At 38.5% G+C, this 24,959-nt stretch overlaps 1 protein-coding gene across 3 annotated transcripts; it reads left to right on the top strand.

Annotated features, from left to right (window-relative positions):
• The first annotated feature begins 438 nt into the window (after window positions 1-438).
• SERPINB11 (serpin peptidase inhibitor, clade B (ovalbumin), member 11) lies at window positions 439-22,014 on the top strand. 3 transcript variants are annotated; one of them, XM_011953580.1, is made up of 9 exons: window positions 439-512; window positions 979-1,134; window positions 8,319-8,504; window positions 9,454-9,513; window positions 10,686-10,814; window positions 14,133-14,250; window positions 18,151-18,293; window positions 18,982-19,137; window positions 21,124-22,014. In XM_011953580.1, the coding sequence occupies exons 3-9, from the start codon at window positions 8,337-8,339 to the stop codon at window positions 21,526-21,528; spliced, it is 1,179 nt and encodes a 392-aa protein (XP_011808970.1). In that variant the 5' UTR covers window positions 439-512; window positions 979-1,134; window positions 8,319-8,336; the 3' UTR covers window positions 21,529-22,014. The 3 variants fall into 3 exon arrangements, with proteins under 3 accessions (XP_011808970.1, XP_011808972.1, XP_011808971.1); XM_011953582.1 differs by lacking the exons at window positions 439-512; window positions 14,133-14,250 and having other exon boundaries at window positions 1,087-1,134; XM_011953581.1 differs by lacking the exons at window positions 439-512; window positions 14,133-14,250; window positions 18,151-18,293 and having other exon boundaries at window positions 1,093-1,134.
• The last annotated feature ends 2,945 nt before the right edge of the window (window positions 22,015-24,959 follow it).

Here is a 24,959-nt window from a genome sequence, read left to right as displayed (position 1 = left end):
TCATAACTCGGCCTCTGAATTCACTTTGAGTAGGGCTGGCTTGTTGCTCCCACCAAGCTTTTAAACTGAAACCACAGAATAACTCTTGCTTGAGTTATTACTAACTCAATAACTCTTGTGTTTTTTTATGGGACAGGATTTACCTGCTAGTAGATTGCTGAAGTTCCACATAAAAACATATGCTCCATGCAAGAGAGCCCAGAAGATCTTAGGATGAGTCTTCCTCAGGCCAGGAAGCATCTGCCACAGCTGGGATCTTTCCTATTGAGTAGCTTTGCACCATGTACACGGACACTGGAGATCCCTGGAATTTTGCATATGGCACTGCCAACTTGTTGGGTTGATGGCAATCTCTTTGATAGACAGCTTGTTCTTCTTGAATAGAGGCCAGGCTTGTCAATGCTTTCCCTTAGTAAAACAGAAGGAGGTTAAGAACTGGGTGCAGGGTCAGGCATGGTGGTTCACGCCTGTAATCCCAGCACTTTGGGAGGTTGAGGCAGGGAGATCATGAGGTCAGGAGTTCGAGACCAGCCTGACCAACATGGTGAAACCCTGTCTCCACTATAAATACAAAAATTGCCTATGTGCTTGCCTATAATCCTAGCTACTCAGGAGGCGGAGGTTGCTGTGAGCCGAGATAGCGCCACTGCACTCCAGCCTGTGAGACTCCATCTCAAGATAAATAAATAAATAAATAAATAAATAAATAAATAAATAAATAGAAAAAGAACTGGGTGCTTCTCTAAAAAGCACTGGCCATCTTGGGAGTCTCTGGGGGATCTCATTAAAAATTTTATTTTTATTTTTTAATTTTTAAAATAGAGATCAGGGTCTCACTATGTTGCCCAGGCTGGCCTCAAACTCCTAGACTCAAGAAACCCTCCCACCTCGGCCTTCCAAAGTGCTGGGATTACAGGAATGAGCCACCATGCTGGGCTCTGGGGATTTAAAGAAGCTCTTGATGGACTTCCTTTTCAGGGCTGTACTTTCCAACCAGCAGGTGAAGAGCTGAATCACTAAGGACACAAATGAAAAGGGAGGGGCAAAATATGAAGGCTTTATATTTCCTTTTGAGGGACGCAGCTCCAGTCTAACTTGCCACACTGTGAACTTCACCACTGGAAAGTAACAAAGGTAAGAGAAATGTTTCTGTACTTTATTATCTCAACTGTGCTTGTTGTCAAAGGGGACAATAAATAAGAGTAAACCATAGCATTTGGACAGGTTGCGTAATGAACCAAATGAAGGGGCAACTAACTTATTATTTAATTGAGTATGACTTTTGCTGATCCCTTGATAAATACATTAGCATATTTTGATGTCATTGATAGTGTGCATTTAAAAATCTTGAGGCAGGCTGACTTGATTTCAGATCTTTGTTTAGTAAAATGGAACTCTGTTGATATTTTCTACTTACTAATCTTCATTCAAAACACAAGCTAGTTATGCATGCTGTGGCCTCTGTGTATTGAAACACTTCTTAGCTCCTTAGAAGCTCCTTAGAAGATCTTTTTTTTTTTTTTTTTTTTTCAGACGGAGTCTCACTCTGTCGCCCAGGCTGAACAGTGGCGCGATCTTGGCTCACTGCAAGCTCCGCCTCCCGGGTTTACGCCATTCTCCTGCCTCAGCCTTCCGAGTAGCTGGGACTACAGGCGCCCGCCACCACGCCTGGCTAGTTTTTTTGTATTTTTAGTAGAGACGGGATTTCACCGTGTTAGCCAGGATGGTCTCGATCGCCTGACCTCTTGATCCGCCCGCCTCCGCCTGCTAAAGTGCTGGGATTACAGGCCTGAGCCACCGCGCCCGGCCAGAAGATCTTAACTTACTATGCTAGCCTTATTAATCACTATGTGTTGGAGACAATTTCTTTCTTTTCCTATCTCTCAGTTTCCTCTTATAGCTTTAAAATTAGTCTCCTAAGTAATATATGTATTCTGTACATGCAGGTAAAATATCATGGTTTATGTTTATATGAACATTCTGAAATTTCTACTATTTTTAGGAATGAGCATATGTGAAATTCACAAAGTTGTAGGGCAGAGAGTGAGACTAAAAGAATAGCTCTGATTTAGGGAAGGAGAAGTAGGTGCTAGACAAGTGGTCATGAGAGAAGAGTCTTGCCAGAGGGGAAGAATGTACCTAGGGTATGGTACAGATTGTAAGATGTGGTGCCTTAGCCACCCTTGGAGATTATTTCCCCCAAGAGGACAGAACCAGACCCTCTGTCTGTTGCAGTCCTTTAGTGTTAGTATCCCTTCAGATAAGACAAGATGTGTTCCCTTCCACACATATCCCAAATAGAGTTCTCTTCTGGAAATCCCTCTTCTCAACCTTGAAGGGCTACAGCGACAGATATCCTTCCTTTCTTCATTTCTGTCATAACAACTTCCAGATGGCACACCTCATTTGCTTGAAGAAGATTTTTTTCTTCCCAAGACACAGCCAACTTTCCCTTATCACGTGAGTGGGCTGTTTTGGGGGTCCATATAGATCTTTGATAAAATTCTGGGAGACTTGGGGCTTCTGCCTTCCATGAGTTCTGCTTCCCTGAAATGGACTAGGCAACATTAATTAGACTTGAAGTTGTAAAATATCCAGAATATTGGTTTCCCTAACAAGTATTGATTCCTGGGTGAATGTGGAAGACACTGACAATTTCACAGATGAATTTTCAATGTAATTCAATTACATTGATTAAGAATATTCAATGTAGTGAGGAAGACCAACATATTAAATGAACCAAAATCTGTCAATCCATCCATGTACACCTCTGCATGTGCAAAGACAATCACCCAGATGTAGAGGGAATTGTCAATAAAACTAGTTAAATATATGATTAACATAGAAATTCCATTGTGAAAGATCTCTGCAAACAGCTAGAAAGGTAGAATTTTGGAAAATGAATGAGGAAAGCCCATTCACTTTGGCACTACATTAATAATACAGTTAAAACTCTGTCTTGCCAATAAACAAAGTTCATTTGATATTTAGCATGTCTATTGGCAAGACAGAGTTTTAATATTATTGATTAGAATTTGAATTATTCTAATTCAAACTATAATTAATACAAAGTTCATTTGAATTAATTATAATTATGTATTGCCAATGATTTTTGAGAAAAACCTGAACCTGAAGTATTCCTTCTTGGTACTATGAGCTCAATGCTTGAAGAGCTGTAAGATCTAACTGTGAAGTGAGGCGAACATTATCACTCACCCTGAAAGACTCAAGATTCTGAATAATACACACGTAGTACCTGGCACATACATGAACCCTGTAAGTTAGCCATTTCCTTTACAAAGAAATTCTCACACAGCTGTGTGAGGGAGTAGATGTGCTGATGCTCATCATGGCACTGTTAGTGGTGGCACGAAGAAGAAAACCATTTGAGTATCTGTCATTGGCAAATGAATGGGCAAATGAATATGGTGGAAGCGAAAGAATGGAGCAGTTAGAAGGTATGGACCATATTCCCAGAATAACATGGATGAATCTTAAAGATGTAGTACTAAGTGAAAAGTATGTGAAAACTTGTATTTTTTTGTTTTGCTTTGTTTTGTTTTGAGACAGAGTCTTACTCTGTCTCCCAGGCTGGAGTACAGTGGTGCAATCACTGCTCATAGCAGCCTTGACCTCCTGGGTTGAAGCAATCCTCCCACCTTAGCCTCCTGAGTAGCTGGGACTGCAGGCATGTGCCACCATGACTGGCTATTTTTAAAACTTTTTTGTAGAGATGGAGTTTTTGCCACATTGCCCAGGCTGGCTTCAGACTCCTGGGCTCAAGGGATCCACCTGCCTCGGCCTCCTGAAGCTTATGTTCAGTATTATCTAACACAACTTCATTTATGAAAATTTAAAAATGCATAAGATGAGGAAATCAATGTTTTACAGAAGCACATATAAATAAAAGAATATGCTTTAAACAAATTATAAGTGGTGTCTGTGGTGGTGGAGAAGAAAGGAAATGAACTGGGTCAAAGGCCATAAGTAAAGAAAAGAATGGCCTTGTAATCCAGTGATGGCTTTTGCCAAGAACCAGAGTATGTGATGACGTCAACCTTGTGTACTTGTGGTTATAAAAGAAGAAACAAACAAATAGACAGACTAATAAAAGTGTCTGCCACACAGTAAGTGGCCTATCAGCGTATTCCAAACTCTTTTCTTAGGTGCTCTAGTTACTGCAGGGCTACAATAGCTGTGATATGTGAATAGGCGATTTTATAACAACAACATGATATAAATTTAAGATAAATACATTTGCATTACATTCCAGAATACAACTCCACTAGCTTACTTAATTCACTAAAATGCAGAACATAGTGTGAAGAGCAATTGACTTGGATATACTTCACGATCAGAAGTGCTTTCATTATTAAAGTAACTAAACAAAGGGCTGTCAAAGACACTGTCATTACCACATGTAATCCAGAGAGCTGTATTAAAATCACCTTGAAGGAAAACATTCTGCCAGAGGTACATAGTTGTATTTTAGCAAAATAATATTAGTAAAACCCTTCTGTCATATTTTTAAAAAACTGTCAAGAGCAAAGAAAAGTGTGGTCCAGGCTTGGTGTAGTATAACTGCTGGGTCCTATTACACTGTGTTGGGCTGTCTGAGAACTGAAACGCACAGCATCTACTCCTTAATGATTATTTTAGGGCAACTGGTTTTGATTACAGGATTTGTGAATTTTCCTATGTAAATGTCATGGGCCATTATTTTGAAAGTCCACAAGTGACATATATTCAGTCCCTTTTAGTCTCTCTCTGCCTGATAAAGGATGCAAAGCATAATGTAAATGTCTAAATTGATGGCAAACAAGGACATATCCCAGAGAACACATCTCCAGAAAGCTCAGCTCAGGTATGTACTGACTGGAAATAATATCATTAGTAACTGGGATAAATACGTATTGGCCGGGAAATGTATTGGCCTTTGTCATAGTGTCCTATAGCATATATGCTTAGACTTGGATTCCAAAAGAGGGCAAAGCTGTAGTCTAGAAGATGGAAGGTAAAAGAACCAAATATTTCTGTATCCCAGGTGGACTAAACAAGGGAATAATGCAACTATGCTACAGAATGGTGAATGTGGAGTAAGTGGGCTAATTGGCCCTAGTGAACTAGGGTGTATAGAAAAACCCTTGAAGTGAGTTAGAATTCTTTTAGCTGCAAGTAGCAGAAGACTCAACTAAAATGACTTAAACAATAAGAAAAAATTATTATTTCACATGAAAAGAAATCTCAAGCTAGGGCAGATCCAGGATTGGGTAATCCATTCACTCAATGATGCGTCATCGAGAACGCAAGTTCTGTCCATCCTTCCTCTCTGAAATCCTGGCTTATCCTCTTAAACTACCTTCCTTGTGGTCACAAAATAGCAGCTGCAGTAGTAGACACATGCAGATAACCCAACTGTGAGAGGAAGAAGAGGGATGGTTTCCTCTTGTGGATCTCTTCTTATCGCAAGTCTTTTCCAGAAGCCCTCCAGCAACCTCTCCCGTCTTTCTTGTACGAATTATGGCACCTTCTGACTCCTACGCTAGAAACTTGGGACATAGAATTCCCTCAATTGGCTTAGACTAATCCAGGTTTGCTCTTGGGGCCTGAGGAAGGGTGAAGCCTCCTCTGAAGCACATGGCTGCATGAAATCTGCATCAAAGGAAGTTCTCTTAGCACAAAACAAGGGAGTGAAAGGGAAGGGCTGAATGGTGGGCAGCCAACCTGCTTTTTTTTTAATATGTTGTCCAGGAAGAGAGAAGAAGAGAGGGAAAGAGATTTATAAATTGATGATCAGAAAGATGATATGAACTTCTGACTAGGTGACATAAAGACCCAACTCTATCATGAGCTATGTGGGGTGTGATCTCTGATTTCTCATCAAGGGTCATGCCAGGCTTCTAAGGCCATAGTCATGCCTATATTTGGCCCTACTGACCACCACTTTTGGACTCTTATTTCATGCACTTATAATATAAAATTTATCTTTCAGGTGTTTGAGTCTCTGCTTATGCTATTCCTTCTGACAGGAGTGCTCTTCTTACATGTATATACATGGGTGATGCTTATTTCATTCTTCTAGAAGTAGCAGGGATATTATCTCCTCCAGGAAGGCTGACTATAACTCTCAGTTTGGTTCTGTGTCTCTCCTCTCTACTTGATTATGTGCATACCAGCATATCACATAGTACTTATTGGATTGAAATTCTTTTCTTCATTTCTTCCTTCTGCAAACATGTACTGGGTCACTGTTCTATGGATAGGACTTGTCTGGATGCTGGAATAAAACATAAAACCAAAACGAAATCCTTGCTCTAATGTACTATAGAGCAAAGGGAATCAGAAAATAAATACATATGTAGTAAGCCAGGTGGTGGTATGTGCTACGGTAATGGAATGGTGGGATGTGGGCTGAGATTTCAAACAGAATGAATGGTCAGGGACAGCCTTAGTAACGAGATGCTATCTGAACAGATATGATTAAACTGCTGGAATGAACCATTCAAATATCTTTGGGAAGAACATCATGGAAGAGGAATAGAAAGTGCAAATGCCCTGAGTTTGAATGTGCTTGTTATGTTGAAGGTATGCAAGGAGGTGACATGGCTAAATTGGAGTGAGCTGGTGGAAGAGTGGTAGGAGATGAGGTCTGACAGGTGGCCAGGGCCAGATCACAGAGGGCCTTGTTGGTCACAGTAAGGACTTTGGCTTCCTCCCTGAGTAAAAGGGAAGACAGTGGAGTTTTTGAGCAGAGGAGTACCTAACTAACTGATACTTAAAAAATACTAGTCTATCAAAGATATCATGGAGAAGGATAAAGACTGGAGTAGAAAGAAGATAGGAGATTATTTAAGCAATTCAGGAGCACCTTTATGCTGTTAAAACTGGGGAGCATGAGAAATGTGCAGATGGGGAATATTTCCAAAGATGGGGAAAACAGGATTTTTTTCACTGATTGAATAAGAATGAGAAAGTACTTAAGGATGATCCCAAGGTTTTTAGCTTGAGAAACTGGAAGAATAGAATTGCCATTTACAGAGGTAAAGAAGGCTGTGAGGGACGCAGGCTGGAGAGAGGAGTTAGAAAACCAAGGATTTGCTTTTGGACATGTTCAGTTTGAGATATATATTAGGCATCCAAGTGGGGATGTTGAGTAGGCAGTTGGACATATGGGTTTGGAATTCAACGCAAGCATAAATGCAGGAGCTAATAGCATATTAGTGACATTAGGACATTCCTCCTAATTAGATATTAGGAGGAATGAGGTTGGATGAGATCACCTGGAGTATGAGTGTTCATAGAGAAGAGGTTCAAGATCTGAATTCTGCTTTATTGTGATGTCTAGAGGTTCAAAATTGAGAACGATTCTGCAAAAGAGACTGAGAAGGAGCAGTCAAGGAGGCAGGCTGTGGACCAAGAGAGAATGATGATTCCAAAGTTAAAAGAAGGAAGTGTTTGATGGCAATGAGGCTCCTGAAGAATGAAGTCTACCTGAGAGCAGAAACTATTCTTGATCATTCTTATATCCATAGCCCTCTACAGTGAGCAATGCTCAATTAATGTTTGTGGAGCTGAATAGAATGAACTCTTCTTTCCTGACATATTTTTGTCCTGAGATAACACATATTCCAGCATCATCTTTTCTTCTCTTGGATTTTTCTTTTCCATTTCTATTTTCATAAACATGATGGCTATGGCCTCCAGGCTGAGAGCTCTGACCACTTTCTTATGGCAGGACCTACTTGTTAGTATTGTCTTACATTCATGGAGGGATATAGGAAATGAGGTCCCACTGAGGAGATAAAAACATGCTGGAAATTCTGCAAGTGCTGTCAACTTGTTTGTACAAAAATGACTGAGATGGAGATATTCTCCTCCTGTGACACTGCAAAAGTGGGTAGTCTAGTGGGAAAATATCTTGATTGGCTGATCATGTGTAGCTCAAGATTTTTTTCTGCACAAATTCCAGGGTGAGGAATGTCTTAAAGTATGGAAATTCAAAATGCAAAGATCCAATTCCTTTTAATCTTTCGCTCCAGAACAATTATAGATTATTTAAAAATGTACACAAATGATAGTAAGATAGATTTTAACCACTGGCTGAAGGAATAGTAAATCTTCTGTTCATTGGAATGTAAAACTAATGTGAATTCCCCTCTCTAGCATTTATGAATTTCTCAGAATTGTGATAAAGGTATGTAATTTTTCATGAAGCAGTGTGCCCTGATACTTAAACTCATGAAATGCAATAACTGAACTCCAGATACTATCTGTAACTTCAAGTGATGTTCTGAGAATTTTTTTCCTTCTGTTCTCAGGCAGTCATTGGCATAAAAATGGATTCTCTCAGCACAGCTAACGTTGAATTTTGCCTTGATGTGTTCAAAGAGCTGAACAGTAACAACATAGGAGATAACATCTTCTTTTCTCCGCTAAGTCTGCTTTATGCTCTAAGCATGGTCCTCCTTGGTGCCAGGGGAGAGAGTGCAGAGCAATTGGAGAAGGTATGGAATTCCACAGAAATTTGCCCAGGGCCCAGAAGTCTTTCATGCACCCACTCTGGGTCAGCCAAATTAATTCTATCTTTATACCAATAAAATTGCCATCTTGAGAGAGAGAAAAAAAAAACACATTGAGTAAATCATATTTCTTAAAATTTGATAATGGTTTGATTAATGGAGTATGCTATAGTGCAAGCAATGTAATACAAGCAACACGTGGTCTCTTTTTTACTATCAGTGGTATCACAAATAAATCTCTGCAGTTTACTTTTAGGGTCTCTTCATTCAGTGATTTAAACGTGACAGAGTTACTATCACTGTCCTGTAGAAGGTTAAATTTACAATAAATGTAAGGCTATTTTAGACATTACCAAGTTAAAAAAATTTTCATGATTATGTTTCAAATTCATAACAGTTAGGAATTGGTATCCACACTTTACAGATTGAAAACTGAGACTCAGAAAGGAAAGGTGACTTTTCAGGTTATATAGGCTAACATTAGAGATTTTCCCATTACATATATTTTTATTGCAGTGGAAAGTCTAGAAGAATATCACTTAACAACTCTTAGGATACTTGCAAATCTTATTATTGTTTGTGCTGGGTACTGTCTTAGTTATCAGCCTAAGAACAGTAGGGACAGAAGGGTCTAGCGAATAAGAGATTAGTCCCTGGAGCCTGACAGTGGTCTGAGGCAAGCTGCTTGATCTCTCTTAAACTTATAGTTTCCCTAACATAAAATGAGGGTAATAGTATCTACTTATAAAGTTTTTGGGAAGGTTAAATAAGATATGTAAAGACTTAGTTCAGGATTTGGAACACAACATTATTAAATTTAGCTATCACTATTGGTCTTGATCTAAAATAGAAAAATAGATCCTTACAACTGTCAACCTTTATAGACTGTACATTGCTTCTGATGCCAATGGATCCTTTTTTTTCTTTTTTCTAGGTGCTTCATTTTCATCATACTGTAGACTCATTAAAACCAGCGTTCAAGGACTCACCTAAGGTATGATAATATTGCTGAGTTGTCAAATGCTCTTTAACCTAAGAGAAGGATGAAATAATTGTCTGAGTGTTGAGTAGAAGAGCTCCTTCTTTTGTCCATGAGGGAACCAGCTATGTGTCCCCCTTTAACCTTCCTGATGATAACTACAGCCTGTGGAGTTTAATATAATAATGATAACGATAATAACAATAGTAAAGTTTCTTAGATTTTATTACCTGATTTATTGCCATCCTTACTGAAGCTTTTTTGTTCCTTTATGGAGGATGCCCTACGTTGAGTCTGCCAGTCTTGTCTATGTGGTGTTAGATTTTTCTGTCTAGAGTGGGGACTGAGAAAGGACCCTGATGCTTGGCCATATAATTATGTGCTGGGAAAATATGGCCTGATGCTTCTCAATCCACACACTGTGGGACTATGGTCTCTAGTTTTTTCCAGTAGAAGGATTCATTTTGACATCAAAATTATATAGAACTCCTACACGAAAATAGTTCTGTTTGATTGTGATTGGTTGAGAAAATACACAAATGCATATAGACTCACAGAACACCAACTTCACGGAACCCAGCTGACTATTAAAAGTTCGAAGTCCATAGTTTAGGAACATTTGCTTTAGGGAACGCTTTAGGGAATATAGGCATATTCCCTATAATGTCCATAAATTTTTAGCCATCTTTCAAATGCAACAAAGCTGCAGCTTAGCAGAATTGCTACCACTGAGAAGCAAATTAGTGTGTGAACTAAGTTCAGTGAAGGGCTGAGGTATTTGATCAAATGACCACATGAAAAATGGAGACGTAGAAAAAAGTGTGAAAGAGAAGAGAAACGATTCTGTAAGTACAAGGGCAGCAATGACACTGGAATTATTGCCCTGAATACCCCACTAGGATCTGTTTATTTATGAAAACTGCCTTTGAATTAAAGCATTAGGACCACAAGTACACATGTATTATGCAGTAACTTACAATTCTGCACACAGACTGCAACTAAAGTTACAGAGTGGTGAAATTAATGTGCTAGCGAAAATCCAAAGAAGAAAATGCTTTAAACTAATTTCCTTGTATTCACAGCCCTTTTATTCAGAGGCAAACACCTTGCTCTCTGGATAGTTATCATTCTCCAATGGCAAAAATCAAGCAATTTAATACACCATTCTTTGTTTACTAATGCTTCAGTGCAGCCAAGCCAGAAGAATTCATTCCGAGTTCGGTGTCTTATTCTCTCAAATCAACCAGCCAGACTCTAACTATACCCTCAGCATTGCCAACAGTCTCTACGGGACAAAGACAATGGCATTCCATCAGGTAAGTCCATTTGGAAGAATGGTCAACAACTTTCTTGGCATCCTCTGAATTTCATACCACAAAACTGATGAAGAGTGAGAACAGTCACATGATGTTTATCATTAAGAGACTGAATTTAAGCTGACTTACAGTTTCAGTGAAATGGATTTATTGAAACTCTCATGTAAAGTTATAAAATATTACATAAAAATGGCTTCTTCAAGATCGCTAATGCTGTCTAAGAACCAAGGTCAGGGATGAAGCACAAAACAAAGTAGGTAAGAATCATCCCTGTGGACCAGAAGAAAAACAAAACCAATTTTTCATATCATTTTCAGAGGTTCTTAATAGTGGAGTATCAAGAAGTAGTCAAAATTACATTGGACTGTGAGCCAAGAGACAGGAGTTCTGTTTCCATTTAGAATACATAACTTTGGGCAAGTCACTTCTATCTTTAAAATGAGAGGATTAGGCTTAGTTCTTTGTAGCTCCAATATTCTAACACCATTTATGCCCTTTCCCAACACCATGATCCTATGTAGTTTTATTGAGTATTTACTCTGTGCCAGTCATTCTGCTTAGCTCATTACAGGCATTATCTCCTATAATCCTCACATTGTGCTAAGATATGGGTATAAAATTTCCATTAATTCTGCAGACAGTGAAGCAGATTCTGAAAAGTCAGGCTGACAAGAATCACAGAGATATTTGAATGGCAAAACCTGGATTTGACCCCTATCCAAATCCATCTTCCTGTTTTTAATTGCTACAACATCCTGCTGTGATTGAGGTGAAATGCAAGCTTTTGTCTGACTAGGGTTATTTAAATGCCGTCTGTGTGAAGCTGGATGAAACCATGAGTTTCTAATGTTCTTCCCTGGCCTGGTAGATCAGGTTATGTCTTGGATGTGACGAGCTTCTGATAGTCAGAATATTTGCAACTTGTGGTAGGTATTATAGACATTTAGAGGGTATTTTCTTTTACTGCCCTGGAAGCATATAGGGAATGATGTATGGAGAGTGTCTAGAGTGGCAGGGATTAACAATCATGGTCCTTCGAGTTGGGATGCCCACTCTTGTGACTTTGCCTTCTCAGAACAGTGACCCAGACATAACAGTAGACAAATGTGGATTTGGGATGATCATTATGACATCTGTTCCTGAAGTGAGAAGGTCCTCATTAGCATCATGAAGATTGTCTTGAACTATGTCATGAGAGGGACCTTGTTATTTCAGGATTCCGGCTGGAAAAACATCCATCTCCTGGGCTATGGAGAGTTACTTAAGGTTGTTTCAACCACAGTTGGATCCAGCTCAGGACAAGATTCATTCTGAGGCCCAGATTTTGCACGTAGTTTATCAGAGGAACGTACCCCCAATAATTCAACATAGGTTCTTTTCTGTTTTCCCTAAGTGTTGGGTGGTCTGAGAAATAAAGGGAAAGAGGACAAAAGAGAGAAATTTTAAAGCTGGGTGTCTGGAGGAGACATCACATGTTGGTAGGTCTGTGAAGCCCCCAAAGCTGCAAAACCAGCAATTTTTTATTACTGATTTTCAAAGGGGAGGGAATGTACGAATAGGGTGTGGGTCACAGAGATCACATGCTTCACAAGGCAATAAAATATCACGAGGTAAATGAGGGCAGAGCACCGGGGCGAAATTAAAATTGCTAATGAAGTTTCAGGCATGCATTGCCGTTGACAACATCTTATCAGGAGACAGAGTTTGAGAGCAGACGACCGGTCTGACTAAAATTTACTAGGCGGGAATTTCCTCATCCTGACAGGCCTGGGCTTATTTCATCTCTTATCTGCAACCATATAAGACAGACATTCCCAGAGCGGCCATTTCAGAGACCTCCCCCAGGAATACATTCTCTTTCTCAGGGCTGTTCCTTGCCGAGAAAGAGAATTCAGCAATATTTCTCCTATTCGGTTTTGAAAGAAGAGAAATATGACTCTGTTCCTCCCGGCTTCCAGGCAGCCAGACCTAATGGTTATCTCCCTTGTTCCCTGAACATCGCTGTTATCCCGTTCTTTTTTCAAGGTGCCCAGATTTCATATTGTTTAAACACACATGCTTTATGAACAATTTGTGCAGTTAAATCAATCATCACAGGGTCCTGAGGCGACATACATCCTCAGCTCACGAAGAAGATGGGATTAAGAGATTAAAGTAAAGACAGGCACAGGAAATCACAAGAGTATTGATCAGGAAAGTGATAAATGTCCATGAAATCTTCACAATTTATGTTCAGAGATTGCAGTAAAGACAGGCATAAGATATTATAGAAGTATTAATTTGGGGGAACTAATAAATGTCCATGAAATCTTCACAATTTATGTTCTTCTGTCACAGTTTCAGCAGGTCCCTCCATTCCGGGTCCCTGCCTTCCCACAACATTAGTTAAGCTTTGTTTTTCTTCTATACTAGGCACATCTTCCATATTTCGAAGTCTTGTATCATTCTATTCAGTTCATGTTGGGGCATCGGGTCCCACTGTGCTGTGGAGGTATGCTCCTAAGGTCTCAGGAATTGCATCATGGTAAACTCATTTGGGTCCATGTAGATATCACTGTGGTCTTGACAGAAAGACAACAGAAAGTCTCCAGTTCTATAGAAATCTAGGGCCATGGGTGGTCATCAATAGTTGCTCCAGAATGCTACATAGGAGGGGCTTGGGAGTAAGGAATTTTGTTTAAAAGAAAGGGTAAGTTCTTTATACTGAGTTTGCACACCACTTTCACTTGGATAATATGTTATAGGTGAACAAAATAATAAATTCCTTAAGATATTTTTGCTCACACTTTATATAAATTTGACAGAAATGCCAACTATTTACATCAGAGAATGTTTTTATTATTAATTATATTTATGGCAGCTTGTGAGGAGATTGATACATATCATGGGAACAACCTTCTGTTAGACCTCAGGAAAGCAAGTCACTTAACCACTCTTCTTCTCAGTTTTCCTGTCTATAATCTGAGAGCAGTAGCTTCCATGTCTACTTTGAAGAGGAAAGAGTAGGAATAGAGTCAGAAGGTGCTCATTGTATTGCAATTTGTCATTTTACTTTGAACACTTTAAAACTAAGACAGCCAATCATGTGACAGAAGTAACAACAAAACATTTCTGAACATTCTTTTTGGAAGGGTTTCAGATTTTGTTAAATTTATTTATTTCATTAAAAATAAGTACATATGCATTCTGCTTCCTCTCAGACTTATTTATAGGAACTGCTTTTTTCTCTGCATTAGAATTTTAGAATACATCAAGCTATAGATTTTGTTTTCCTTACACTGCTTTTGAATTGTTGTTCAATTATCATGTCTTTTATAGCAATATTTAAGCTGTTCTGAGAAATGGTATCAAGCCAGGTTGCAAACTGTGGATTTTGAACAGTCTACAGAAGAAACGAGGAAAACAATTAATGCTTGGGTTGAAAACAAAACTAATGGTAAGGATAAGTCAATAGGTGTCTCTAAATTCTGTGTTGTATTGATAAGCAATCTGAGTCCACTTGCTAACGAGGAAGCTGGCTGAAGTCTGCACCTGACATAGGCAGATCAGCAAGAAAGGAATGGTGCCATATTTTGGAGTACCCTTTACAATCAGTTGTTCTAGAATATATACAAAGTGACTCTGAATGAAACCATTTCTATTTCATAAATGTGTGGTGCATTCTGCCATTAAAATTAATTAAATTTAAATTTACTTTTCACAATTAAAAACCCATATATATTGCTAAATTGCTAAATATTTCTTAAGTGGCACATTTAATATTTGATACCAAGGATAGATTCATTTTTATTTAGAAACATTTGGTTAAGGAAAAATTTAAGGATATACAAAAGTAGAGAGAATACATAGTGAACCCTATATACCCCTCACTCAATTGCAACATTTCTCACTAATGGCTGGCCTTATTCATGTAATCTTTCATCCTTTCTCCAACACCTCTTTAAGATTATATTGCAGCAAATTCTAGATATTATATCATTTTCCTACACATACTTCACTTTGTTTTTCTGAAAAATATGGACAATTTTAGTACAACCACTACAGTATTATTACATCTGAAAAATTAAAAATAATCATTTCATGTTAAATATTCAGTGTGTTTTCATTTTTCCCCAGCTGGCTCTTTTTTTTTCTTGTTTGAATCAGGAACCAAATAACATTGACATATCACAATTAGTTAATACATCCCTTAAATCTTGATTTTAAAAATAAACTTTATGATTTAAATATACATACATATAGAAAAGTAAATTATTGTATGTGTGCTGTTTGATAAATTATCACAAAGTGAATATACTCATGATTCACTACTCAGGTCAGCAAAATAAGACATTAGTTATCAGAAAGAGGCACTGCAAGGGCCCCCTTAAATCCTCTTCTAGAAATAAGCCCTTTTTTCCCCAAACATTAAGGTTTCTCTGACTTCTGTTACCACTTACTAGTTCTGCCTGTTTTTAAATCTCATGTAATTGGAATCATAAATTATGTGGGTTTTTTAAGGCCAATATATGTTTGTAAGATTCATCCACATAGTTACACATTGCATGATTTGTTCATTTTTATTAGTATGTATTTCATTCTCAGAATATTCTAAATATACTTACCCATTTTACTGTTAATAAATACTTAGGACATTTTTAGTTTGGATCCCTTATCAATAGTGCTGCTGTGAATATTTTTGATACATATCTCTGATATACATATGTATGCACTTTTATTGGGTGTATACCTTGGAATGGAATTGCTGGTCATAAGGCATATATACATTCAATTGTAGTAGATGCCAAGTAACTTTCTTAAGTGATTGTGTCAATTTATTTGCCCAAACAAGAAATGAGAATTTCAATTGTTCCTCCTCCTTGCCAACATTTGGTAATGTAAGGCTTGTTAACTTTAGCCACTGTAAATTTTAATTTGCATTTCCTTTATGAATTACATGGTTGAATAATTTTTCATATGCTGCATATCCTCCTTTGTGAAGTTTCTGTTTAAATCTTTTGCCCACCTGTAAGAATGGTTTGTTTCTATTTCTTTTTTTCTGATAAATTTTTAGGAGTTCTTTGCACATACTGGATACCTATGTTGCAAGTAACTTCTACTATTTTGCATCTTATCTTTCCCATCTCTTAGTGACGTCTTAGATGAATGGAAGTTTATAATTTCAAAGGAATAAAATTTATGATCTTTTCCTTTGTAGTTAGTGTCTTTGCACACATTTTTTGGATGATTTTAAAGAAATCTTGTCGTGAAAATATTTTCTAGTTCATGAAAATATTTTCATATGTTATTTTCTAGAAGTTTTATTGTTTTATTAAAGTCAGGATTCATTTTAAAATTAGTTTCATTCCACGTGGACATCTAATTTATATGGCATTATTTACTGAATAAAGAATTGTTTCATTATTACACTGCAATGTAAATTTTATCATAAATTAGATGACCATATCTGTGTGAATCTGCTCCTGGGTTTTCCATTCTCTTTCATTCGTCAATTTGTTTATTGTCATGATGATGCCACAATTATAGTAGCTTTATAAGTCTTGGAAGCTGGAAGTATAATTCCTCCAGTGTTGATCCTCTTCTAGGGTTGCCTTGCCAAATCTTGATCCTTCGTATTTCCATATACATTTTAAAATTAGCTTGTTAACTTCCATAGAATGTATCAGTTGAAAAACATAGAATCTATAGATTTGGAGAGAAAATACATCTTTATTCAAACTCTAATCCATGACCATGAAATTTACCTCTACACAGGTCTTCTTTAATTTTTTCTTTTGGTAACATTTTGTATTTTCCTATGTTGAAGTTTTGTGCATTTTTTGATAAACTGATTCTAGGTGGTATTTGAGGTGTTTGGTGAATTTTAGCTGGTATCTATTACTTTGGTTTATTTGTTGTTGATGTATAAGTATATACTTTACTTTTGTATATTAACATTGCTGAATTCACTTAATAATTCTTGTTTAGCTTTATATTATTTTAGATTTCTTTTAGCATAAAGAAAATGTTTTCTAATATATTTGTCTCCCATTATATCACTTAACAATGATGAGCTCTCAATAGTATCTTTTTGATTGAGGAACTGACAGATGTCAAGTTTAGTAATAGGTGACCAGATTAACATACGTATCTATTCTATTATTCATATTAAGTCAGAAAATGCTTTGAAAGGTGTATGTATTTTTTCATATCTGTCAATTTACTTAGCAAAGTGGTGTAAAAATATGCCTCATCTCTTGTGCTAACTCTAATCCACTGGTAGTCGCTGCTTGGAAAATCTGTATTGAGAGTCTGAGGCTTAAACTTAGGTTACTCGAAAAAGCTCACAGTTGAGGTGGTAGACACTAACTTTGTGACAGTAGAGATTTTTTTCTGTTTAGTTTTGTGTTATAGTCTGAGTTTAGTGCTACAGTGTCTAGAACAGTGCCCAGAATCTAGAAAATGCCTAAATTCTTTTGGCATGAATGAAAAGATGATTAGTGTTGTCTGCCATGGGTGTGCATTAGGGATTCACATGTTATATATTTATGTAGAATATTAATGTTATTTCATCATTTGTTTATATCTTTATTTATTGTTTCAACCAAAAATATACATTGTACACTTAAGATTAGGTATTGCTATCACATGCTAGGATTGTGTTAGGCCTAGAAGTTCAATGAAAATTAAAACTTTCATGAAGCTTAAAGCTGATGTTCAGATATTCCTGTGTTTCATATTGTATAACAGATTACATTCCAAAAAGGTTTTATAAATTGCAATATACCAAAATGCACCAAGAGGGCTGGATGTTTAATTTTGATCAGTTTTATTTACCAAGCAATTCCTGGCATAATTTTATGAATCTTGATTTTCAGATATGTGTTTACTTCAAGTGCTTTTGTATACATATTTCTAATACACTAATTGTAGTGCATTGAAAGAATAAGTATTTTAAAATACTTAACATATTTGCATGTAGTGAAGTGCTGGTAAGCATAAAGTCTTGTAAATATTAAAAGTAAGTCACAAGAAATTATTACATAATATTTAAATAAGTAGTAATATATAAGAAATCACTCGATATAATGAGGCGTAAGACAAATTGATCCATCGTGAATATACTGGCTACTTCCTGGATGCTGTCTTCTGGTTAAATAACAAAGCATTAAATATTCCCTGAAATAAACTTCATTTGACAAAGAAGGCTCCATGGCCAGGATATGAAAGGAGTTCTGGTATCTCAAATTTACAATTAGTCTTAAAAAAGAAATGGCTCTAAATTTCTCATGACTCTTCACCTCTCTATCATCAGGAAGTTCAAATCCAAATACAATTATCTTATTTTTTACACAAGGAAAAGTCACAAATCTCTTTGGAAAGGGCACAATTGACCCTTCGTCTGTAATGGTCCTGGTGAATGCCATATATTTCAAAGGACAATGGCAAAGTAAATTTCAAGAAAGAGAGACAGTTAAAAGTCCTTTTCAGCTAAGTGAGGTAAGTATTTTATTTTCAGACTGATGACAAATGTTGGAGAATACAGTATTCATTTAAGGACAACTTAGAAAGATTTAGTGATTTAGTGAAAATATTGGTCTAGAAATCTGTTGGTTCTTTTATTGTATTTTCTACACATTTTAATTTTTCCTCTATTAAGTGACAATAACTTTTATCACAGAGCACCCAACTGGAGACTTGGGATACTAAGATTCTCTGGCAGAGAAGAAAACCCATTCTTTTCTTAATGTTCTATTGGTTTATTCTTTCCATGTACACTGTGGTTATTTTCTCCAGCAGCACCCTAAAGTTATCTGTGTTATTTTTTTTTTTTCTAGAGAGTTTCTTGAGGAAAGATTAAAAAGAAAATGATTTAATGATGTATCCTTTTTTTTTCCCACTAAAATCATGTTAGCTAGAAATCCTGACTTTGCTTTTGGTAGACCAAGCTATCTATATATATTATTAGAACAATTCAGTCTCTAACCATGACTTATTTTAAATTTAAAAAATGGATAATTTTTGCAAAGGGAAATAATAAGGAATCTACTTTGTAGTTTCTATTTTACCCATGCCTTTAGAGTGTTCATGTAGATATTCATGTTATGCAAGGTAATCAGTATACACACGTGCGCTCACATATGTAACTATATATACTACCTAATTATAATCCTTTTCTTCTTCACAGGGTAAAAATGTAACTGTGGAAATGATGTATCAAATTGGAACATTTAAACTGGCCTTCCTAAAGGAGCCGCAGATGCAAGTTCTTGAGCTGCCCTACGTTAACAACAAATTAAGCATGATTATTCTGCTTCCAGTAGGCACAGCTAATGTGAAAGAGGTAAAATTATAAGAATGCTAGAATGCAGTTAAAGCATGTGTGCATGTTCACACACACACATGCACACACACACACACAGTGTATCATGACATTAGTGTAGTCATTGATTCACAACCTAGGCCTCAGTAGGATTGCCCCAGGGGCTGCGAAAGTAGCAGGGAGACACATGGCCTCTGCCTTTCAGGACAATGTGTTTATGGAGAACAAGCTATTCTTACATGAGAAAGGCACATGGAGGCGGAAGTGATGTTTTGTACAAATACACACAAGTACTGGTTGGTTGATAGTCGGGGGACACCTTTCTACAGTAATGAAGTTATAATACTATTTGGGCTCCTACTGTGCAGAAATCTGATTAAGCCAGTTTACCCGCAGGGGCAGTATTTCTCAGCCAATTGTAATGTACTTTCACGGGCTAACCATTTTTTAACATATCAGCTTTGTGGAGAAATGGGCCTCACACCCATTAAGTAGTGGTCATGGCAGTGAAAGGAGTTTGGATCCATCCCCCTTTCCCCAGCTGCAGCCAAAGCTGCCCAGGACAGAGCAGGCTGGCAGGCTGTGCTTCTAACAGCTAAACTTCTGGGAGCCTGCAAAGCTGTTACACATGTGGATGATATGGCCCAACAGTTAGGGGCTTCTAAGCCAGGGAGTGCTGGCTTGAGACGAAAACACTATGGCACAGATGAGCAAGGTGTGGGTGTGTGTCGGGTGGTAGGGAAGGCTTCTGGGAAGAGCAGGGTCAGGATGTACGCATTTGGCTTCAGAAGTGAGACGGGCGCCAACTGAGAGGGCGCTGTAGTAACAGAAGTGCAGCTGTGGCCATGAGAACAGGTATGCTTATGGTTGTGGCCAAGTCAGAGGGAATTAGGTCTCTGAGGGCCTGTGGTTGACTGGAGTGAAAGACATTTGGAGGCATAAAGCAGTTTGGGAGCAGTTTAGACTCTGCAGAAAGTTTTCTGGAAGTAGACTTTGGGATTAGAATGAAGGGGTCAGAAAGGATTTCCTAGTAGAGCAATTTCAGTCTGAGCCTTGCTGGATGAACAGGAGAATCATAGGGGCCCTGCTAAACTAAGCAGAGCAAAGAGCAGTACAAATGCCTGAGAAGAAGGGCAGCGTGAGCTGTGGCATGAAGTCATGGTCTCTTGGATACGGGCAGAAAAGGACAAAAGGAAAAGACACTCTGGAAGAAAAACCACATTTATTTTATGGTGGATTATATATTGTCATGGTAGGCAGCGGTTGTCAAAACTGTTTTACATTATCAGATTAAAAAGATGGGATGTGACACAGCATGGTGGTTTGGAGCTGTGGACAGGGCTGGCTGGAGAGTTCAATGCCCAAGGGAGGCATTTGAAAGATTCAGAAACAAATGATGAAACTGGATGGAGAAAATGAGAAAATGAGAAGTCAGCGTGCTGAGGCTGCTTTGGGAAACCTGAGCATTGATGTGGGAGCTGACATGCTGGGCAGAGACACAGGTGGCCCAGAGTTCAGCCTCAGGAGCAGCTACAAGAGACAGAGACAGAGAAGGGCACGAGAAGATGAAAGCTATCAGAATTCACGGGGATCCTGGCATCAGGGATGCCAAACGAGAATCACACTCATAAAGGAGGGTGTCGTGAAATGTTTCAGATATGAGAACCAAGAAGAAATGGTTGAGTCCATCCACGAAACAGGACCATGACAACTTCACAGGCAATAGTGGGAAAAGTGCAGTGAAGCATGTGTGCTGAGGGAATTGAGGGAAAAGACTGTAGGATACCTACTTGAGAAGCTTAATTATGAAATTTACAGCAGAAACAGATGACAGAAAAGGGAAAATGTGGCTAACGGTATAATTTTGTCCCCAGGTAAGTAGACTGTATTAAACGTAGAAAAAGTGATGAAGTTGAAACACTCACACTGAGAATTATAAAAACATATGGCATTTAATGTAGAGGTCATGTGTTTGACTCGTGGGATTGTCTGTGTTTTGTCTCTTAGATAGAAAAGCAGCTGAATTCAAGCACGTTTCATGAGTGGACCAGCTCTTCTAACATGATGGAAAGAGAAGTTGAAGTACATCTCCCCCGATTCAAACTTGAAATTAAGTATGAGCTAAATTCCCTGTTAAAATCTCTAGGGGTGACAGATCTCTTCAACCAGGTCAAAGCTGATCTTTCTGGAATGTCACCAACCAAGGGTCTATATTTATCAAAAGCCATCCACAAGTCATACCTGGATGTCAGCGAAGAGGGCACGGAGGCAGCAGCCGCCACTGGGGACAGCATCGCTGTAAAAAGCCTGCCCATGCGAGCTCAGTTCAAGGCGAACCACCCCTTCTTGTTCTTTATAAGGCACACTCATACCAATGTAATTCTATTCTGTGGCAAGCTTGCCTCTCCCTGATCAGATGGGGGTGAGCAAGTGTCAGAGTTGTAGACGAGGTGCAGAGACAATCCTGTGACTTTCCCATGGCCAAAAAGCTCACATCTCACACACCTCTGTGCCTCAGTTTGCTCATCTGCAAAACAGGTGTAGGATCTCTTCCAATAATTTCATGAGTTGTGAAGCTAAGGCTTTGTTAATCATAGAATAAGGTGGATTTATGCAGAAAGCTTTCTGGCTTTCTTATCTGTGGTGTCTCGTTTGATTGCTGTCCAGTGACATGATCAAGTCAATGAGTAAAATTTTAAGGGAATAGATTTTCTTGACTTATATATATTTGTGAGATCTTGAATAAGTGACCTGACATCTCTGCTTAAAGAAATCCAGCTGAAGGGCTTCAACTTTGCTTGGATTTTTAAATATTTTCCTTACATGTGTAAATAGAATGTGGTGAGTTTTAGTTCAAAATTCTGTGTTGAGAATAATAAATGCATGGAATACCTTAAAGCTCTGTGAAGACTTGTAACATATGGCAGCAATCAAATGGCTTATAAAAAGATACTTTGAACGTGGAGAAGTCTAATTCAGTCAATATTTCAGTGGAATTTTTGGCCAATTGCTTGAATTGAATTGAATTGAATTATACTACTGAATTGAACAATAGATTTTCTCCTCCTCCTTCTCCTCCTCTTCCTTATTCCTTCTCCTCCTCTTCATCCTTTTCCCCTTCTTTCCCTTTTTCCCCCTCTTCCCCCTCTTCACCCTCTTCTCCCTTCTTCTCCTCCTCCTCCTCCTTTTTCCACTTCTTCTTCTTCCTCTTCCTCCTCCTCTTCCTCCCCTCCTTTTCTTCTTCTTCTTCTTCCTCCTCCTCCTCCTCCTCCTGTTCTTCCTCCTCCTCCTCTCTCCAATCCTCCTCATCCTTCTGCTCCTCCTTCTCTCCCTCCTTTTCCTACCCACCTTTGTCTTCAGCAAGTAAAGGTTCACAACAGAAAAAGGCATAAGTCAATCAGAAGATTTTTGTTTTAAACGAAGCCTCCTTTTATACTCAGGATAACATGGAGCAATAATCGGATAAAAAGTGTCTATAAAGTATTTACTGCCTTCTCAGTGCCTTCTTGGTGAATATTTTCTCCTGGAACTTCCTCAGAAGTCTTAGTAGAGCAGGAGTCCCCCCACACTTCTAAATTCCCTAGCCTCATCTTAGAAGAGGTGGCTGGAGGTCAGCCACTGCTTCCCTCCTAGGTGATAGGCAATATTCTTTTAGGATAGACAGTGCTGGCAGCTAATGAAATCTTTTCCCTTCTCCTTGGGGCATTGAAGAATATGGTTTACTTTAATCTTCAATATAGATATTATAAAATTGCAAACAAGCAACAATCTTAGCAAAGTGTAAGACTGAAGAATATCTACTTATAATAGCATGCAACTTCCTTGCTGCACTGAATGGCTGTTATGTTGCATGTGGTTGTCCCAGTGATTGTCTACCAGGCCCATCTGTCACATGGCATAAAGACAAGAAGTTGCCTTGGCTAACGTCACAGGATAATCCAAGAGTCCACAGGCACAGTGGGTTTAATTGTGGTAACATGGAGAGACATGAAACAACAATGATGGGTGTAGGAAAAATAAGAATGGTTTTTTGGTATCTACTTTTCACCCTCAACATTGTGAGGTTGTTACCTGGAAGTGTGGGGGTCCTCTGTTTCTGTCATTTTTGAGAGAAAGAATTTGGCCAAGAGACAATTTAGCTAAGACAGCAGAGAGTTTATTGAATGAGAGTACACGCCAAGAGAGATATGGGTTGTCCTGACTCGAAAACAGCCCATAGAGTCCTGTCTTGTGGTTTTTATTATGTTAGACTTTTTCTTAATGTTCCCACTATATATATGTTCACCAGTGTCAATTATAAAATATACATATATCTATCTTTATATAATCTATCTATTTATCTATCCATCTATCTATCTATCTATCTATGTCTCTCCATATATTAGGGGTTGGGGGAGAGAGAGAGAGAGAGAGAGTTTAATTAAAGGAATTGGCTCATGCAATTGTGGAGGTTGGCAAGTGCAAAATCTGCAGAGCAAGCCTGAGACCCAGGGAAGAATTGATACTGCAGCTTGAGTCTGAAGGCCGTCTGGAGGCAGAGTGTCCTCTTCCTCATGAGACCTTGATCTATCTTCTCTTAAGGCTTTTAACTGATTGCATGAGGTCTACCCACATTATGAAGTGTAATCTGCTTTACTCAAAGTGTACTGATTTAAATGTTAATTTTATCTAAAATTGCCTTCACAGCAACATCCAGACTGGTGTTTGACCAAACACCTGTGGGCCTAGCCAAGTTGACACATGGAATTAACCATCACAGGCACGGAGGGGGCAGGGAGGCGAATTTTCACCCTTCAAAGAGCTAACAGAAACTCTGCCTCTGCCAGTATGAACAATGTAACAAAGCAGCAAGACTCATGGAAATAAGCCACAAAAACAGCCTTGTATTCCCCTCCTATTGTCCCTGTAGAGCTGCTTAGAGGGAGATCCATCCCTAGCCCCAGCATGAAAACTCTGGCAGTCCTCATGGCTTTCTGGTTACACCTAAAATCTAGAAAATCTGTGATTGTTCCACATCACAAACATAATCAGATTCAGGAATTAAAAGATTTGGGCCCAGATAGTAATCTAAACCCTTACCATTCCTCGGGTGGTCTGGGGACCACAGTACTGGTCTCATGGGAGCTTGTTAGAAATGGAAAGGCAAAGTCTCTGGCTCCAACCCAAACCCACGGAAGGAATCAGAGCCTGCAGTTTAACAAGCTCCCCAGTTGATTTGTGTGCATATGACAGTTTGAGAAGCACTGATCCTAACTATAAGCCTAATTTAGTAGTATATCTTCTTCCCGCCCACCAGCTGCAACAGGTGCAGGGAGAAGCCTGGGATCTAGAAGAGAGGAGTAGTTGTTCCCTCACCCACCTGCTATTTCTGACTCCTAAGGAGAAGCAGTAAGGGAGAAACTGACAAGGGAATGAGACAGTCCTGCAGATTTACAAGCTGGTGTCATGCTCTGGACCTGACATTTTGCCTGTAGGAGCTGTTGTGGGTTCCCTGGACAGAGGGCCCCTCTGCTCCCTCCCATGGGCAGTGCTCTTCCTGCTGGTGAGCTGCTGGCCCCAGTAACATTCCCCATGACCATAATGATTAAATTCCCTTCCCTTTTTGTCAGGATCTCTTCTTCTTGCTTGAGATTTTTTAAATTTCTTGGCATTACTGGTTAATATTTTTTATTGGATTTTAGCGTGTTCAGTCATTATTTCTTTAAATATATTCATGTGTGTGTATGTACATATGTTTTTGCTAAAGGGAAAAATCACAATTACTTTTGCACCAAACTAAATATATTTTTCTTTTTAAAAATATTTTACTGGCAACAGAGCCTGATCCCATGGAAGCATGGTTC

This window comes from Colobus angolensis, unplaced genomic scaffold (assembly GCF_000951035.1).
Source record: "Colobus angolensis palliatus isolate OR3802 unplaced genomic scaffold, Cang.pa_1.0 Scaffold369, whole genome shotgun sequence".
In the NCBI taxonomy this organism is placed as follows: Eukaryota; Metazoa; Chordata; class Mammalia; order Primates; family Cercopithecidae; genus Colobus; species Colobus angolensis.
The sequence above is the reverse complement of the archived record's forward strand: the minus strand, read 5'-3'. Positions and strand labels throughout refer to the sequence as shown.